This window comes from Danio rerio, chromosome 16 (genome assembly GCF_052040795.2).
Source record: "Danio rerio strain M-AB ecotype USA chromosome 16, GRCz13ab, whole genome shotgun sequence".
NCBI lineage: Eukaryota > Metazoa > Chordata > Actinopteri > Cypriniformes > Danionidae > Danio > Danio rerio.
In genome coordinates, this window is record NC_141036.1 from 53,197,501 (window position 1) to 53,217,444 (window position 19,944).

At 37.1% G+C, this 19,944-nt stretch overlaps 1 protein-coding gene across 4 annotated transcripts in view; it reads right to left on the bottom strand.

Annotated features, from left to right (window-relative positions):
• septin7b (septin 7b) overlaps window positions 1-19,944 on the bottom strand; it is a 34,198-nt gene that overhangs the window by 3,105 nt on the left and 11,149 nt on the right. For 3 of the 4 annotated variants that reach the window (NM_001441547.2, NM_001256029.3, NM_001441546.2), the window contains 8 exon segments: window positions 1,379-1,514; window positions 6,543-6,668; window positions 8,697-8,748; window positions 9,892-9,988; window positions 13,033-13,125; window positions 13,483-13,600; window positions 17,416-17,550; window positions 17,719-17,819. In NM_001441547.2, the coding sequence (NP_001428476.1) occupies window positions 1,379-1,514; window positions 6,543-6,668; window positions 8,697-8,748; window positions 9,892-9,988; window positions 13,033-13,125; window positions 13,483-13,600; window positions 17,416-17,550; window positions 17,719-17,819 (858 nt within the window). 4 annotated transcript variants of the gene reach the window in all.

The window sequence follows — 19,944 nt, forward strand, 5'->3', positions numbered from 1 at the left end:
TTTATGTTCATTTAATTTTGAAACGTTTCATTATGCCTATGTGGTCGAATAAATTAAATTCAAATAAATAAATAAAAATAAAATATTATATAACAAAATAAAAATAGTACAGAAAAAAATTAATAAAATAAGTGCTGGAAAAAAAAAATGTATCGCATCCAAAATAAGTAAGTTTGTAAAGTTTGTAAGTAAATAAGTTTGTTGTGACATGTTTGTGCTGTGTATATTGTATATTTAATATCTACAAACAAATAATATATGTATATTTATTATCAACATATAAATACACACATGCATGCATACATTAAAGAAAATGTTCATAGTTGGATATTATATATATATATATATATATATATATATATATATATATATATATATATATATATATATATATATGATATAAATTATATTTAACTTTAAAGATCTTTGCAAAAAAATATTGCTGTGCATCACATTTACATAAATATACACTTACCGGCCACTTTATTAGGTACACCTGTCCAACTGCTCGTTAATGTAAATGTCTAATCAGCCAATCACATGGCAGCAACTCAATGCATTTAGGCATGTAGACATGGTCAAGATAATCTGCTGCAGTTCAAACCAAGCATCAGAAAAGGGAAGAAAGGTGATTTAAGTGACTTTAAATGTGGCATGGTTGTTGGTACTAGACGGGCTCAGAGTACTTTAGAAACTGCTGATCTACTGGGAACCTTCAGGCCTTGCATCAGCAGTTCAGGCTGGTTGGGGTGGTGGTGTAATGGTGTAAGGGATATTTTCTTGGCCTATTAGTACCAATTGAGCATCGTGTCAACGCCATAGCCTACCCGAGTATTGTTGCAGACCATGTCCACCCCTTTATGACCACAGTGTACCTATCTTCTGATGGCTACTTCTGGCAGGATAACGCACCATGTCATAAAGCGTGAATCATCTCAGACTGGTTTCTTGAACATGACAATGAGTTCACTGTACACAAATGGCCTCCACAGTCACCAGAGCTCAATCCAATGGAGCACTTTTGGGATGTGGTGGAACGGGAGATTTGCATCATGGATGTGCAGCCGACAAATCTGCAGTAACTGCCTGATGCAACCATGTCAAGTTCTGAAGGCAAAAGGGAGTCCAACCCCGTACTTGTAAAGTGTACCTAATAAAGTGGCCGGTGAGTGTGTGTGTGTGTGTGTGTGTGTATATAAAATATACACGTCAAAACAAACTTAGATTTTTAATGCTATTAATCATGATTAATCTTTTCCCAGTACTAAATAAAACATAACAAAACAAATATACAAAAAACACCCTTTGAGCTTATATAACACAAATAAAATATAACATCCCAAAAATACTAGCATGTAAACACAATGTTGTCCAGTACCTCTCCCTCTGAATCCTTCAGCTTCTGGACCTTCTCCTTGACTTTCATCTCAAAGACCTGCTCCATCTCCATCTCCATCTTCTTCATCTTAGTCACGTGCTCTCTTCTCTCCTCCTCCATCTGAGCGAGAGGACTCCTGGAGGCGACACAAGCCGTTTACAACACAAACACCATATCCCACAAACCCCCTTGAGCAGAGCACCTTCAGCAGACAATAGGAGACAGATGGACACCCGTGACCAAACACTCCCAATAACACCTCTGCGCTTCCAGCAAACAAAGCAGCGTTTCCCAACTATGTTCCTGGAGGCACACCAACTGTAGATATTTTGGATGTTTCCCTTATCTGAACCATTACCTTCAGGTTTGGGAGTCTCTTCTAATGTGTTGATTCAGGTGTTTAAATAGGAAGAGGTGGAAAATGTGTACTTATTATTTGTCTTTTTATGAACAGGGTTGGGAAACACTGAAATAAACAACACGCTCATGGCTCACCATGTGCAGAGAAGATCAACAACAAACAAACAAATATCCTGTTTGCAGAGGAAGCTGTTAATTGCTGAAGCGATTATGCTGATTAGAAGTAGTGAGCAGAGCAGGAAAGCTGCATAGGATAACACAAAAATGTATGAGGTGTAAGGCTGGGTGAATAATCTACAAAGTAATCGAAATCGATATTCAGAATCTATAATCAATCGAAATCCAGGTCAATTTCTTTTAATTACTTCCCCTATTTCCCGCGAGGAGTCACGTGACCCTGCTCTGTTTTTCTGCGTCGAATGCTCAGGTATGGTCCAGTGCAGCCTTTGTTAAAATGTAACTACATGTTGCACGTTTGCACTACATTGACGATGATTGGAAGCTGTGCCAGAGATGCCTTGAGACGGCATGTTCCATTACATTAAAGTTATTATTTACATTACAATATTAGCTTACAGATGATGTAAGAAATGCGCTGTTTAAACTATTATTTGCAGGATATCCAAGTTATTTTATTTAGAAGACACACTGCTTAATATTTTGTACTTTTAGTATGAAAAACGTAAAAAAAAATTTTGTTTTTTTCCCCCAAAAGTGCGAGTTATTTATTTTCACTTTTTTTTTAAAGAATAAAAGTGGCTGTTGGTTTTAGACAACGTTTGTTTTAATTTCAGTTGATCATTGTTGATGTTCAATAAATAATCAAAGATAGTAGATAGTGTGTGTTTCCATCAATCATTTTAAAACCAATAATGCACCCTTAATTTAAACATCTCTCACTGGTAATATGTGAGCATATTTACTGTACAAAACTTGTCAGTGAATTGTGAGATATAAAATAAGCAAAATAATCAATCATTAATCGTAATTGTTTAAAAAGGTTCAATTGTGTTGGCGCAATAGCTGATTGGTTAGCGTGCCGACCTACAGTGTAGTAGCACGTCAGGGCATCCCGAGTTCGAATCCCAGCTCGAGGACATTTCCGTACCCTACCCCCCTACACCAGCCTCTGCTCACCCCTCTCCCCCTTCCAAATTTGCTTTCTGTCTAAATACTGTCCTATCTAATAAAGCCAAAAAGGCCAAAAATTAATCTTTAAAAAAAAGATTAAAAGATTTTGATTTTAAGCCAAATTGTCACAGCCCTAATGAGACGGTTAAACAGAAATGAGTGGGAATCTCACAGCTACTAATTTAATTTATACTGTTCCTAATGATTCATCAATTTTAGGAACAACAATATCTTGACTTCTAGTTGATCATTTGGTGTCAGAAGTGCAAGTGTAAGGCAAAGGCCTCTAGATTACGCTTATTTTATCACAAAAATCAAGGCATGATCCTATTTTACTAATTATTTAATTAGGACAGTAAGGTCTGACTTTAAGACAAAAGTCTTCTCACTTAACAGAAATAATGTACAGTACAGAATATAAAGTCATGCTGCAGTGGTAAAAGAATGAATATTGTGTGTGACTCCCATGAGCTTGGAGAACTGCATCTATACATCTCTGCAATGACTCAAATAACTTAAGTCATCTGGAATGGCATAAACAGCGTTCCTGCAGGACTCCCAGAGTTCATCAAGATTCTTTAGATTCATCTTCAGTGCCTCCTCCTTTATCTTACTCCAAACATGCTCAATAATGTTCAAGTCTGGTGACTGGGCTGGCCAATCCTGGAGCATCTTGACCTTTTTTGCTTTCAGGAGCTTTGATGTGGCTGAAGTATGAGAAGGAGCGCTATTCTGCTGAAGAATTTGCCCTCTCCTGTGGTTTGTAATGTAATGGGCAGCACAAATGTCTTGATACCTCAGGCTGTTGATGCTGCCATCCGCTCTGCAGATCTCTTGCACACCCCCATACTGAATGTAACCCCAAACCATGATTTTTCCTTCACAAACTTGACTGATTTCTCGCAGTATTTGTGATGATTAGGATGTAGATCAACAGATGATTCATCAGAAAAATCTACCTTCTGCCAATTTTCCAAATGATCAACTAGAAATCAAGTTATTATATATTGCTCTTACAATTGGGATCCACGACAAGACTTTTGTCAGGTAGTGTATAGTGTGGAAGTGCTTAGTGTAGCATTTGGGACACATCATTGGTGTAAAATGCATGTTCAGGGTCTTGATGCACGGCAGTCACTTAAAAAAATGTAACGCTTCCATTGACAACAACAGAAAAAACAAAAAGCAAAACCCTTTGGTGGACAGTACACGCGCCCTTAAAGTTGCAGATTTAAAAGAATGCATCTGTTAATGAGAAGCAGCTTCTTCAGAACCAGAAACAGAAGGAAGGGTTTGGCTTCCCCTGATCTAATCAATACAATTGTGTTGATGCCACAAGATCGAATAAAAAAAATAAAATAAACAAATCACACATGGAACTGCTGGAAAAGGAGGACAAAAACGGACACTGAAAGACACCCAGAGGAGGAGAGGATCCGTACTACACAGGGATTTGGAAAAATGTAAATGACCACTTACATGCCTTCAACCGTGTCAACTCTAAAAGACAAAAACACACACACACACTTAGCATGCTGCAAATCATACACTAACAGAGCAAAAAAAAGATGCGTGAACAGAAAGCAGATCAGACACAGTGCTAGTCTGGATTATAAGATGTTCAGTGTGGTTTCCTGCAGAATGATTTCTCAAGTTAGTGGTTACTGTCAACTGCTGGAAGCTGCAGGCCGTGACCGCGAACCTGTCAGTGAGCATGTGATCATGCAAATGGGCTTTTGTCAAGAGTTTGTGCCATAAATAAAGTGTTAGAGAGCACAGTGAGCTGTAAAAGGCAGGTTTAATATAATATACACACACAGTGACCAACAGATAATGTAATGAAAAAGATCAGTTCAGTTAATATGAAAGCTGACATGAAAATGTGATGGGGTTTATTTGAATTTTGTTAAATCCCTTTTTGATATCTATTACATACATATACAGATAAATTGTATACAATTGAAGTCAGAATTATTAGCCCCCTTTGAATTTTTTTTCTTTTTTAAATATTTCCCAAATGATGTTTAACAGAGCAAGGAAATTTTCACACTATGTCTGATAATATATTTTCTTCTGGAGAAAGTCTTATTTGTTTTATTTCGGCTAATATAAAAGCAGTTTTAACTTTTTTAAAAACCATTTAGGGATACAATTATTAGCCCCTTTAAGCTATATTTTTCGATAGTCTACAGAACAACCCATCGTTATACAAAGACTTGTTGTTTACATATGATATTGCATTAATTTGCATACATGTTTTATAAGCTATAAAATGAAAGCCTCAGTTTGGTGTGAAACAAGCAAAATAATCTGCCAGTGAGGTAAGCAAAATAATCTTGAATAAAACAAGATTAATTTGCTTACCCCATTGGCAGATTATTTTGCTTGTTTTAAGGAAAAACTCAATTAATATTGGCATATTATTTCTCAAAACAAGACAGTATGTTTTGCTTGTCTAGAAAATGCTTCTTGATATAAGAAATTTTAGATATTTAGACTTTATATATTAAGAATTTTAAAGTATATCTATATTTTAAAAGCAAATATTCTGAAAGCAACGTGCAGCAGATGCTTTATAAAAAGTTGCTTGTGAGGGGAGAAACAAGTCAAACACGCGAAGTTAATAATTTTATACTGAAACTTCTATCTAAAAGTCCTTCCTTGGTCTTATCCAAACACACAATAGCCATAACAGGAAATAAAAAAAACTGCAACCATGTGGATTGCGGGTTTTTTTTTTATGCGTTAAATATTTCACGTGCTAATTTTGACAGCAACAATATATAAAAATAAATAAAAATAAACAATTGAATTCATTTTTAAATATAGTTTTTTTTACAAATATTACAAAAGTAATAAATTAAGACAAATTTAAATTGACAAATGAAAAAAAAAAGATTTAAAAAACCTACAATTCAAACTCTTAAACTACAACATACTTTAGTACTGGATAACAATACATTATTGTAAATATATACTTACAATACACACATATATTGTATAAATATTAAAATATTGCATTTATAAGATTACATGACAAAATAAAGTCTTGCAAACTATATTTCATGGTGACATTAAAAACAGAAGTAGGTCACCACAAAAGTAAGTCTGGTTTACAGTTTGCTCTAGCATATCCCAGATAACAGGAAATGATACAACATAAAATGTTTCAGTGCTTTGGCAACTGGGCATCATTGACACGAATCGATTTGAAATGCCAAAAAGAAAGAAGAAACTGAATCTCTCAATTAAAATCTCTACTGACGTTTACAGCATGCAAATATATTTAACATTAAGGTTAATAGGACTGTGTTGTTTTTGCTTTGTTTCAGGTGTAGGACGCCATTTCAAATATTCAGAAGTATAAACGCTAATATAATAATCAAATATAGGAAAAGCTACACTAAAGTATTGTGATGACGCTTGTCAGGAATATAATTTTGCTTTGAGTGTAGTAATTTACATTCACTTATTTTTACACAACGAACCCTGTTTGTCAGAGAAGAATGTGATCTTATGTCATTCCAAGTCATTTCCGCACACACTTATGTTATATATAAACACACTAAAACCACACAGGCAAATATCTTTCTGAATGCAAATGAGGTCATTTTTAGCTCAGACATTTGAAATGGTTCAATACTTTAATACAATGTTGCTCAATGCCACTTACTTGGTGAGCTGGCCTTTGGCTTTGTTGTTGTCGATGCCGTTACAGGTGACGGCCGCCAGCTTCCTGCTTCGGTAGTTTTCATAGTGGACATTATTTGTTACGTCCTTGAGGTCCTGCATGTGAGTTCTGACACAAAACATATGGTTAAAACAAAACCCCTTGTACGTGATGTTTGCTTGTTTGTGTTTAACGCTATGCCAGCTTTAGGTGAGGAAAAAGTATACAGCACATACAGATTATATTTAAGGTCCCATGAAATATTAGTATCAGTATTGTTAGCTTTTAGGATATTTATAACCTAGCGTGCACCAAAACAATGTCAAAACTTTTATTTAGGAGATTTAAAACTGATATACACACATAAAGCTTGTAGTTTGCTACTCCCGCTTAAATGGATCAACAGTTTTATTCACGGCACCTCATACTTCAAATCTTCTGACCAATTGATTGCTCTCTTGTATCTGACATGCCCCGCCCCCTTCAAGACACTTCACATTTGATGTTAGAGGTGTGAACCTATACTGGTCTTACGGTTCGGTTACGATTATCATGCTTTCGATTCGGTTAAACTCGATATCTCGGTGCATTAAAGATGCTTTCAATATACAGTGTTATATTTTAGGGGGGAGGCTATAACATGCTGTCTGTATAAACACACAGACACACAGCACCACACTGTCTCTCATTCAAACACATACACAAACATAGACAGCACCAAAGAAACAAACAAACACACACACACGCACACACACACACACGCACACACACACACACGCACGCACACGCGCACACACACACACGCGCACGCGCACACACACACGCACACACACACTTAAGCCCTCGTAACAGGGTGAGCTCGCGCTGAGCGGAGCAGAAAAACGAAAAAAGAAAAAAAAAAGAAAAAAAGAAGCACTTTTCCGACGGTCCCTTACTGAGAGCTCCTCTCAGCGCGAGCTCTCCCGGCTAAACACATATTGCGAGGGCTTAAACGGAGCAGTGCTCATAATGTTGAGCGAAAAAAAGAAAGACAGCTGTGAAACATAACCAGCTTTGTCTTTTTGTAGGAAACACACTTTAAATCTTTTTAGGGTAAGAGGTTTTTGAGTTATTGCCGTCTATAACTGAATGCGTGTCAGGAATATCGAAAACAAAACCAACTGAACCGCGCTCATTTCTGGCGCTCCCCGCGGTGCATCGAAAAAACAATTAATTTTGACACCCCTATTTGATGTGCTTGAGCTTAACCAAGCTTACTGGCAGAGCAGTGATAAAACAAAACGCTATTGGCTAATCTTTAAAAAGGGAAGGAGCTAAACTATGGCCCTAACTATGTCTTAATGCCCAATTCCGATTTGTTGCCTATATCAGATATTTTTGCCTGTCTGTTCTTTTAATTGTGACCCATATCCGATTCATAAGTTTACACTTGCCATACAATTCACGACATCGCGCATGTGTTAGCTTGAAGTTCGCCCAACTTTAAAATGATTTTGAGGCGGAGGAGAAGGGAAAGGGCTGACATCGCAGCTTGCGCCTAGGGTTTATTTATGGTGTCCTTCACCATTCAGAGGAATTTGTGAGTACGAGAGAGATCTTAGGTCTGGTGGGAGCAAATTGTGGTGACTGAACTCTTTCCTCTTCCATGTTTCCTGTGTTGTCGTTTAACGCGTCGGCGTCTCCACACATGCTCTTCCTTCTTTGTCATTAAACCGCGGAGAAGTACCGCATTGTTGCAAGTTTAATGACGTACAAAACAGAATGCCTCAATAAATCCGATCTGCCTGTTTACATGATAGTCACATAACCGGTTTATATCTTATTTATTTCCACATATAAAGGAGGCCTGAAACCGATCTCTGAATATTCGAATGCATGCGTTTTTTTTTTTCGTGTTTACACGGTCATAGAACAGATCCAATCTGTGTCACATATGAGCAAAAAATAAATGAATAAATAAAATTTTAAAAATTCGCAATTTGGTCACATTTAACTGGCAGTGTAAACGGGGTCTGAGTACTACACTCTCTTTATGTTTTTCCCTTGAGATTACGTCAAACAACGAATAAAAAAATGCACATTTTAAAGCACTTCATGACACCTCAAAGGCTTTACAATTTCTTCTCAAACTGTATTATAAAATGTAACTGTTTGTACCTGATGAGCATATTCCTTAAAAGTGTGAAATCACAGTGGTCTCCATTCTCAACTGCGAAGAAAAAAAAAAAAAAAAAAATCAGGTTTTGAACAAATCTTTTTCTTCAAATGCCATTTACAGTTGCTTGCTAGACCCGGAAAACTGAATTTCTCTAAGAGAAATATTATTGCAGAGGAAAACTACACCATTCACAGTTTTTTTCTTTTATAATTAAAAGGGTTGCATTTAATTGGCCTAGTGCATAGTGCAAACTTAAAATAAAGTTTCAATCTGAATATATGTGATGCAAAGCAGATTTTTTTTCAGCCCCATTACACTTCACGGTCACATTATGCTTTAAATATTCTAAAATGCAAATTTGCTGCTCATGAAACATTTATTAATCTAAATATTTTAAACAGTTTTTAAATATTGTTTGATTGAAAGCTTAAAAGATGTTTTTTTTTTATTATTATTAGTGCTGGGAAAAAAATGAACAGTGATTAATTGCATCCAAAATTTGTTTTGACATAAGATGTGTGTGTTTTTTATATACATATAAATATAATACAAACATATAAAAACATAAAACTTTATTTATATATAAATTGTATCATATACATAAATATTTTCTATCCAAATATATTTTTTTTTCTCAAATATATGCATCCAGGTGTGTATTTATAGACCATTTCAATGTGGTTATGTCATTGGCCCATGAACACTTCTTGTTTGTTGCCAAACTATTTCTGTAACAAGAGGCAATTTAATCATATCGTAATGTTAAAACAGCTTCCATAACATTATCAATCAATATGAGGACCTTTTTGGATTCCTGGGAGCAATGGAAATTAAAAATGTAATTCAGAAAATTCATTAGGACCATTGCCATTGTTTACATTCCTCAAAATGGTCTAAATAAACATAATAAATATTTATAGCACCCACATATATAGTTTGTCAAAACAAACTTTTTATTTTGGATGCGATTAATGGCGATTAATTTCAGCCCAGCACTGGATTTTTTATTATCAATATAAATGTCTTCGCCATAACTTGTGATTAATTTAATCAGCACATATTAAATAACCATATTAATTAAATTACATTTAATAATGTTAGCTGCTCAACCAAAATCAAACATTTGAAATGAAAACTGAAGCCCTACAAATTATGCATGCATTTCAGTGTCAAAGGCGTTTCAAGTACATCTACCTTCTGCCACTCCCCATGGGTACTGCCTTCCTCTAACCTTCTTGCCATTCGCCTCAATAATAGTGTTGCTTCCGACCACAGCCAGGGGCAACCGATCCTTGACAGAGTGAGAGAGAGAGATAAAATAAGAGAGAGAGAGAGAGAGAGAGAAAGACACTGACTCATGGATAGCTGTGTGTGAGGAAACTGTCAGCTTAAGCTACATGCAAAGCTTGGCAGACGTTGTTTACAACCACCTGGTCGACCACATGCACTGTCAGTTGCCTGCCACACACACACAAACACACACACGCACACACGTTCCTATATCCCAGTGGGGACTCTCATAGACCACACTACACAAACCATAGTCAGCATTTTTACATTTTCAAAACACTTCATATGTCATTCTGTGTGATTTATAAGCATGTTTACACGTGGGGACCTTAATTATAGTGACAATTCCCCATGAGTCTGTGTGCATTCAGATTTGAGTCACTATTGGAGTATAAAAACAAGTGTGCACGTATATACACACACATCTTTTGTTTCCATTCATATATTTTTATATATAAAAACTGAACGCCAAGAGGTATAGAAATGTGCATAAATTGTACAAGGAAAATATTTTTTTAAAATATGAGCATACTTGATATAATAATCTGTGTTATTGTTATTATTATTATTGACAAAATCACTTTAAGGGGCTGATCACACTAAACATGCTGTTACGTTCCAAAAACGCGAGGTGCAACTCACTGCCTTTTTTGTTGACAAGAAAAAAAGAAGTGCGATGCGCTTTTTATGTTGCTAGGCAACGACTGAATCAGCTGCGTACTGTGTGGAAATGTTGTTGTTGATATTGTTATAATTTTTTAATTTAATAATATCGTGAAATTCAAATTTGGGAGTCATTCGGCACTAGATAACTCAAGACAGCAACCACAAGTCTCTCGTTTATCTTCAAAAGTCACCACAGCACAAACACTGATGTCACCTCAACGGAAACCCCGCCTCTGCTTTCATTTGATTGGAGAACGAAAGAGACGTGGCTGACGTAACACGCTTTTACCGCTAAAAGTTGAGAAACTGAGAACGCACATAGTGCAATTTTTGTTTCCATTAAATGGCAAAAATGCGTGCCGCAGCAAGAGGTTAAAATGTGAGGCGCGCAGGGCAAATAATCAGCCTTTAATAAATAATTTTAAAAAGATGCCTCTCAATGCAAAAGGCAAGTTCGGTGTGATCGGCCCCTAAAGGCTGATTTATACTTTGTGTCAAGGGCAGGCGTATGCTCTGGCGCAGCCTTAACGCAGTCGCATAGTCTTCCCCGTGTCCGTCTGTGCAGCTGAAGCGTACCTCTCAAAAAATGTAACTACAAGTCACAATGACGCATAACGCAAGCTCTGCGATTGGTTGGCTTGGTAGCGCTGATGCGTGTGGGCAGAGATGAGAACCACACAAGCCAGATGGAGCCAATGTTTACAAGAGTGGAGTGCTGTAAAGGAGCTCCAGTTGGAAAATTTTGTTTTGTGTTTACCTTATGATAAAAGTTGTTGCACATTTGCCGATTCTAGTCTCAAAATGAGTTTGAGCCACTTGTATATTAAAGTAGCGTTCAGAAAAAAACAAAAGCAAAGAAATTTGAAACGGGGGAACATTAACACCTACTGCCATCTAGCATTTTGAAAGTGTTATTGCGAGTAACACAAACCACGCAGAAGTATAAAAGCACGGCTACACGCATTGCATGCGCAGTGGGTTACGCCGAGCACTTGACGCAGAAGTATAAACCAGGCTTAAGGCAGGTCATTTCACTCGGTGCCCATCTTTGAAAAGCCTCTCGAGCAGTATGCTCTGGCATTCTGTTTGAATGGGGAAACATCAATTCTCCAAAGTTACTTGTCAAGCTTACGATTAAATTTCATATAAGGAATCATCAATAAAATTAATTAACTGTCTTTTTAGTAAAATTTCTAAACGTCCAAATTACAAAAAGATCTACACAAAAACACACGTCTGGTCCTAGCCCCTCCTCCGGAGAATCATCAGTCTATTCAACTTATTCTCTGCTGACAAGCTTCCTAGTCATTTCTCCCATAGGCGACTGAATGGAAAGTTCTAAAACAATCGCGAAAACAAGCGCACTTCCGCATTTTAGAATAAGGTCAATAGGGATCTCTGATTAGCTGATGTACCAGTAGGCATGACTTCATTCGCCATTTTGACCATTAAACTTTTCCCCATTTAAAGCTATATGACTGACGTGTCTTGTGTATTCTATAGTCTTTGTTATTGATCATTTGGGTTTTGATGTTTGCAATACATACATACATACATATATATGTCATATTTGTCTTATTAACCTTATTCTAAAATGCGGAAGTGCGCCTGTTTTCTCGATTGTTTTAGAACTTCCGATTCAGTCGCCTATGGGAGAATGACTAGGAATAATAAATGGCAGAAAACGGTCAAAATACTTGCTCTACAAACAAATGTTTGCATGACTATACAGACCAAGTAGAATAATATAATAAGAAAATATCAGTTAGCAACATCAAACAGCGAAACGAGCAGTATTTAATGTCTAATAATGAATGGAAGTGAATGAGACGGGAAGTCTCGAGCCAAAAAGATTCAAATGGCTGTGCCTGCTCGTCGGCAGAGAATAAGGTGATGATTTGTTATACAAGTTAACTTAAATCATTTGTATGGAAAATAGCTATTGTACTGTATTAGAGAAATGGCTCTAGACATTGTAAGGAGACAGGATATGTGGATAAAACTGCCTCTTTTTTTAATTTCCTACCACATATTAAGCATGCCTTTACCCTGAATAAGGTTGATTGTCATGCTTATTGCTGTATTATGATGAGTCCATTAACATATTAGCACAAATCATTAAGTTAAATTCTAGGGGTCACAATTATTATTTATATCTCTTGATTTAATCAAACACTGTGACATTCAGACATCACTTACAAAAACCTTTTCAAACATGTTTTGGTGTAATACATGAAATGTTCTCATGTCAATGATTTTTAGTCATAAACTTACATTTTTTGGTCACCTTGCACCTGCCCAAGGTCATGTCCTCCACCAGTCTGTATTTATTAGTTAGGAAAACATGTATGGAGTACTACACAAATGGAGAACTCTTACTTTGATTGTTTTCACAATCTTGTTTTCCTCCTCATCATCCGTTTCGGGAAACTCGTAGATTTTGATCTTGTGCTCCAGGATTTCTCGCATGATCTAGAGAAGCACACACAAAAATAACTGTAAAACGAACAACAAAAACCTCTGCGATTCCTTCTAGTGAGCACACGACCTCCAGAGGATCACCAAGAGTGATTGTTTAGGGTTGAGGAACATCCTCTGTTTATTTATTTGTGGATGTGCTCAAATCTTTTCATCTGATCTTTCCTGTCTGGGCGGTAATGCTGTGCTCCTGCTCAAGGTTCCTGTGGAGATAATACTCTGACAGATGGCCAAACGCTCCAGACACACACATGGTGCCGGAGGCTTGTGCTCCTGCTGTCTCTTCATGCCTTTTTTCCTAATCAGGAGTTTAAATGGACAGGACTTAACACAGGAGAGCATCAGACTGACCTGTTTCTTGAACTGTTGGCACTCTTCAGGGGTCAGCGTATCTGCTTTGGCGATCAGTGGGATGATGTTGACCTTCTCGTGCAACCGTTTCATAAACTCGATGTCCAAAGGTTTCAGCCTGGTGGAAAAACATACAACACAACACCGTGGAATTAAGCTCTCACAGTTTTCAGAATCCTTTAGTAGTGATTAATTACATTAATACATTAATTGGTGAATTACATTTGATTACTTTTTGATTACTTTTAAGTTTCTAATGGCCATTTTCAACTCAATCCTTTTCAAGCACTTATACCGAGGACATGTTCCCCCCGGGATTTATGCCCGTGGGTGCGCCGCAAATCAAAAGCATCAGAATAGCACCGCTTTAATAAATGGCCTCAGCAGAAGGCACAGTGCATATCAAGCAACAGATTAATATTATCCAACATATCCCAGATTTTTAAAGAAAGTTTTTAGATGTTACACCATTTGTAATCTTTAATATTTCCACAATTAACTGTGATTTAATTACACATTTTTTCTCAGTAACTGTAACGAATTACTGCTAGTAACGCCGTTACATGGAACTAGTTACTCCCCAATACTGTTTATATAAATACTGTAGAAATACTGTAACTAACCAGAGACTTATGGGATCAGAAAAAATATCAATCTTTTAATAAAAAAAAATAAACAAACAAATAAATACATAAATCAAATAAATCTTGTAAATTTTTAGTTTTAATACATGATAAAAACTCTAAAATCTTTTCTGGTGTCACTTTGCTAAATATGTCCTTAAGACAGTTCATTTCATAAAAAAGTCTTCTGGAATCATTAAAAGCAGGACAGTCCAGTAAAATGTGTTTTATAGTAAGGGGAATTGTGCAGTACAAACACTGAGTAGGGTTTTCTGAACAACCTATAATAATAATGCTTATCAAAAGGATAAGAGTTGACATTATTTGCATTTATGAGGGAAAATCTTCATTAAGGATGTGACACCTCTTTATTATGCATGAGACCGACGTAAAATTGCCACTTGTGTGACTTTGGTAAATCAAATATAATTGTTTGAAAACATTGACAGACATTTTTGAGAACATGTTATTAAAACACTGTAAAATACAAACCAACACACAAAACCTAAAAAAGGGTTTCACTATTTTTGTAAAAACTGAATTAACATTTGCAAAGAACTGCTCATCTTTTGTGTTCAACATAGGAAAGAAACTAATAAAGGTATAAATCCACATTAAGAAAGAGTTAATGATGAGGTGATTTTCATTTCTGGGTGAACTTCCCCTTTAACTGAATACTGGTGTTGTTTTCGAAAAGCAAACAAATCTAGTTGTCTCTTAAGTTTACTTTTACTGCTAAACTGTTTCCGTTTTGAATCAGGGTTAACAACATCTATTATGCCATTTACTTTCAACCACGCTTCAGTCCTGATAATAATCAGGGTTGTGTGGACAAGACTGAATAGAGCGACACGTTCCTGCATCTTCACTGACTCTGCACAGACCCGTTATTGTCTGAGAACAGCTGCTTACAGTAACACAGTCATACACATGTTTTCTCTGACTGAAAGGAAAATTACAGTGACCTCAGCACAGATTTGCAAATAAAATCTATTATCAAGAAAACTTACTAACATAAGACAAAAAATAAATAACCTTAGGTATAACATCTGACATCCTCAGGCCTGCGCACAGCATATATTATTATTTTTCATGTATTGCTAGGGGGATTTAGAAGATCATTCATTCATTTTTCTTTAGCTTAGTCCCTTTATTCATTAGAGGTTGCCACAGCAGAATGAACTGCCAACTTATCCTGCATATTTTTTACACAGTAGATGGCTTTTCAGCTGTTAACTTAGTACTGGGAAACACAGATTCGATTCATCCACACACATACAGCAGGCTCGAAATTGCGATCATTTTTGTCGCATATGTGCCCGAAATTTTATCTATGCGACCTTAAAATATATTTGGGAGCATTTCTGCGAGTGCTTAAAATTGTTGTGTGCGACCAGTTTTTACTGCAAAATGTTCACCACATGCGCGGATTCGGGAGACATTCACGTAGAATACATCTCTAAGCTCTTTGTCTGCACTTGAAACGCGAAACGCAGCGCTCAGGAATAGTTTAAAACAGTTGTCATGTCATCTTGCTGCAGTAAACAAAGCCAAGTCTGTAATGCTTGCCCCGCCTTCGCGCTCTTCTTATTGGCCCACCACTGCTCTAGCACTGAACGCGAATGATTGGTTAATATCAGCTGTCGTGTATGCTTTGGTCACTCAGTTCTGTTATAAAAATGTATTTTCTTGTGATGACGGGATTTCGTTGAGACATATTTTCCTCACGCTTGCATATATATATATATATATATATATATATTTTTTTTTTTTTGCTTGTTAGTTTGATTAGTGTTGATTTCAAACACAATAAATATGTTTGTATAAAACTTGTAGTAACGGTGCTCATAATTGGTGGGTGCGACTAAATTTTAGCTGATGTGCCTATTTTTTTAAAGTTAGGAGCACTGGTGCTACCAAGCAAAAAGGTTAATTTCGAGCCCTGTACAGTACGGCCAATTCAGTTTATTCAATTCACCTATAGCTAGGGCCAGACGGAATCTGCTTTTTGCTATTTCTTTATTTTTTTTCTGTAAAAATCGGCGAATTTCTGCAGAATTATTTTGGGAGTATCATAACTACAACTTTAAAATGTAAAATAAAAAGAAAAATCTTTTAAACTTGTATTTAATGTTTACAATGCAAATCCAATTAGATTCACTTTATTTGGTAAACGAAGCAAGTCTCTCATATACTATATCAACTAAAAGACAGAAAATATGACTTTACAAACTGCATTGAACATAAATCAGATGAACACTTTCACATTAGTCAATAGTATTACTGTAATTATTTTAAAAACTGAATAAATATAGATTTACACACATTTACACAAGTAAATAAACAGAATTAATGATGGGCTAAAAATCTGCGGAATTCTGCACGCGAAGATTCCATGTGGGCCTACCTAGAGCGCAAGTCTTTGGACAGTGGGCAGATCGGAACACCCGGAGAAAACCCACGCTAACAGGATTCGAAAATGCAAACTCCACACTGAAATGCCAACTGAATCAGCCGGGACACGAACGAGCGACCTTCTTACTGTGAGGTGAAAGTGCTAACCACTGAGCCACCGTGTCGCCCATTTAGAAGATCATTTAGAACAGTGGTTCTCAACTGGTTTGGCCATGGGACCCACATTTTTACATAACGCAATAACAACCAATTTTCACTTTTTAGTGAAATATATGTGTCTAAATAGTGTTTTTAGCAGTGTGAGACACATATGACTGTCAATGGCTCAATAAATGTGGTTTGGTGTTTGGTTTTGTGACCCTTTAAAGATCAATATACCACTGTTCATTCTTCTAAAATGACATTATTTAAGGTCCAGTGAAGTGCTTTGAAATGTGCATTTTTTATTCCTGATTTATTAGTTTGACGCAATCTCAACTAAAATATAACGAGACGGCAGACATATTGTAGCTCCTCCTCTTTTTAAAAACATCCAATAGTGGTTAGTTTTATTACCGCTCTGAGTGGTTGAGATCAAGCACATTAAATGAAAAGCATCTTGAAGGGGGCGGAGCATGTCAGATACTAGAAAGCATTTGATTGGTCAAGATTTGATGATTAACTGAAGTATGAGGTGACATGATTAAAACTGTTGATCCATTTAGGTGAAAGTGACAAACTGCAAGCTTTACATGTTTATTTCAGTTTTATATCTCCCAAATGCAAATTTTGTCAGTGTTTTGGTGCGCACTAGCTTATGAAACAGATGTAGATAGCCTACAGATATTTTAATTTCATGGGACCTTTAATAATAATAATAATACACAGGAAAAGGCTCAGTTTTTAGATCTCTCACCCATGTCCTGAGGGTGCGATGAAGTACAGGCAGCAGTGCACTCTGCTGTCCGGCATCTGCCGTCTGTTCACTCGGGACTCTGCGTTCAGATAGTCCTCAAACTTGCTGTCGATGTGGTCAATGACTGGCTGCCAGCTGGAGTAAAACACAACAGGAGATTCAGGTCAGGCCTCTGGTTCAAAGCAACTGCACAGTAAATGAAAACATCACATACCCAGCTAATTATGTCAGCCAACCTGATATTAAACCATGCTGTGATAATTATATCTGGCACTCCATCAAACACACTCAAAGCCTTCTCACCAGTTGCTGTTGTCCACAGCGTCTCCGAATCCTGGAGTGTCCACTATTGAAAGCAGAAGCTGGACGCCTCCCTCCTTCATCAGCACTTTGGACTGCTCCACCTGGGGTTAACAATGATTATTTATACATAAAGGCCTCAACATTTGCCCTAGTAAATACATGCATTCAAGGCAGAGTAGATTTTGGTTGAATAGAATTATTTATAGAATCCAGTAGACCTACACATTATATTATTATCGATGTTGTGCCATATGATTGTTTTTACCATACCTTTATTTTACATCTACAGAATCGTGAGAGAATCGTGATCTTTATTTTAAGCAAAAAAAATTCTCATTTTAGCCAGAATCGTGCAGCTCTACTACTTATTGCACAACACTTTATAATATGCAATACATACCGCCTCAGTATATCAGTATATAGTATTTAATATAGTATTTAATTATTATAATTCACTATAGTATATTTTGATGTGGGTGCCTGATGACTGAAAATAGATCTGCTCCTTTTTTCTAGTTCTTTTAACCTTGGACATTACTGTTAAACATTACTATTACTTACTCCCAGGGCCGTTTATATCGAAGTTGATATTTAGCCGCACTGTGTTGGTGTTTCGTAACATCAAATTTTTTACGGGCCTAACGCTCAACCCTTACCCTAGAGGACAAGGACACACTTACATACACTTTAGCTTACCCAATTCACCTGACGCATGTCTTTGGACTTGTAAGGGAAAACCAGATGACCTGCTCACGCGAACACAGGGAGAACATACAAACTCCACACAGAAACTGACAGAGCCGGGGCTTGAACCAGCGACCTTCTTGCTGTGAGGAAACAGCGCTACCCACTAAGCCACCATGCCGCCTAATAACATTTATTATTCATTCATTTTTCTCCTTCAGCTTAAGGCTGATTTATACTTCTGCGTCAAACGCCGGCGTATGCTACGGCGCTGACGCATAGCCCTTCGCTGTGGCCGTCGGCGTCACTGACGTGCACCTCTCAAAAAATGTAACTACACGTCGCAACAACGCGTAGCGCAAGCTCTGTGATTGGTCGACTTGGTAGCTCTGACGAGTCTGGGCGGGACCGTGAGCTACGTGAATGGCGCGAGCGATTGATTACAGGTGTGGAGTCCCGTGAAGGAGCTCCGGATGGAAAGTTTTGTTTTGTGTTTACCTCATAGTTAAAGTTGTTGCACGTCTGACGGTTCCTGCCTCAAAATGAGCGAGTTTGAGCCACTTGTACATCCAGGAAGTGTTCAGGAAAAGCAAAACAGCAGCGAAGAAACTCGACACAGAGGAACATTTATACCTCACTGCCAACTAGCGTTTCGGAAGTGTTAATGCAGACCAACAGAGACAGCGCGCAGAAGTATAAATGCACAGCTACGCGCGTTGCATTCGCCGTGGGTTACGCCGGTCACTTGATGCAGAAGTATAAACCAGGCTTTAGTGTTTATTTCAGAGATCGCCACAGCAGAATAAACCGCCAACTATTCCAGGATATGTTTTACACAGCGGATGCCCTTCCAGCTGCAACCCAGTACTGGGAAACACCCATACATCATGGCCAATTTAGTTCATCCAATTCACCTATAGCGCATGTCTTTGGACTATGGGGGAAACCGGAGCACCCGGAGAAAATGCAAACTCCACATAGAAATGCCAACTGACCCAGCTGGGACTCGAACCAGCGACCTTCTTGCTGAGAGGCGACAGTGCTAACCGCGGAGACACCGTGCAGCCCAGGACATTTTTTTTTGTTTGTTTTTTTTGTTTTGTTTAGGATATCTGTTTTCACATTATGATTCCAATGGCTAATTAATAAACTGTTAAAATGACTATAATTAAATAAAATATTCGTAAGAATAAAATATATGTTCTTTGAAAAAGTACTTGCATTATGATGCTATTATAGTGTCAAAATGGTCTTAAAATGACAATAATATCATTTATCGCAATACATTTTGTTGCTATATACCATACCGCCAAAACAGATATTAGGTTAACTAGGCAAGTTAGGGTAAATTTGGCAAGTTATGGTCTAACGATAGGGTTGTTCTGTAGACTATCGAAAATAAATATATAGCTTAAAACTCACGAAACTCACTTTGTTTTGGCCTGATATTGCTCAAAATGACTTGACACCTTTATAGTTTTACCTGACGTATTTTAGGGCCTGAGACATTACGAAAGTATGGTGTAAATGCCAGGTGTTAGT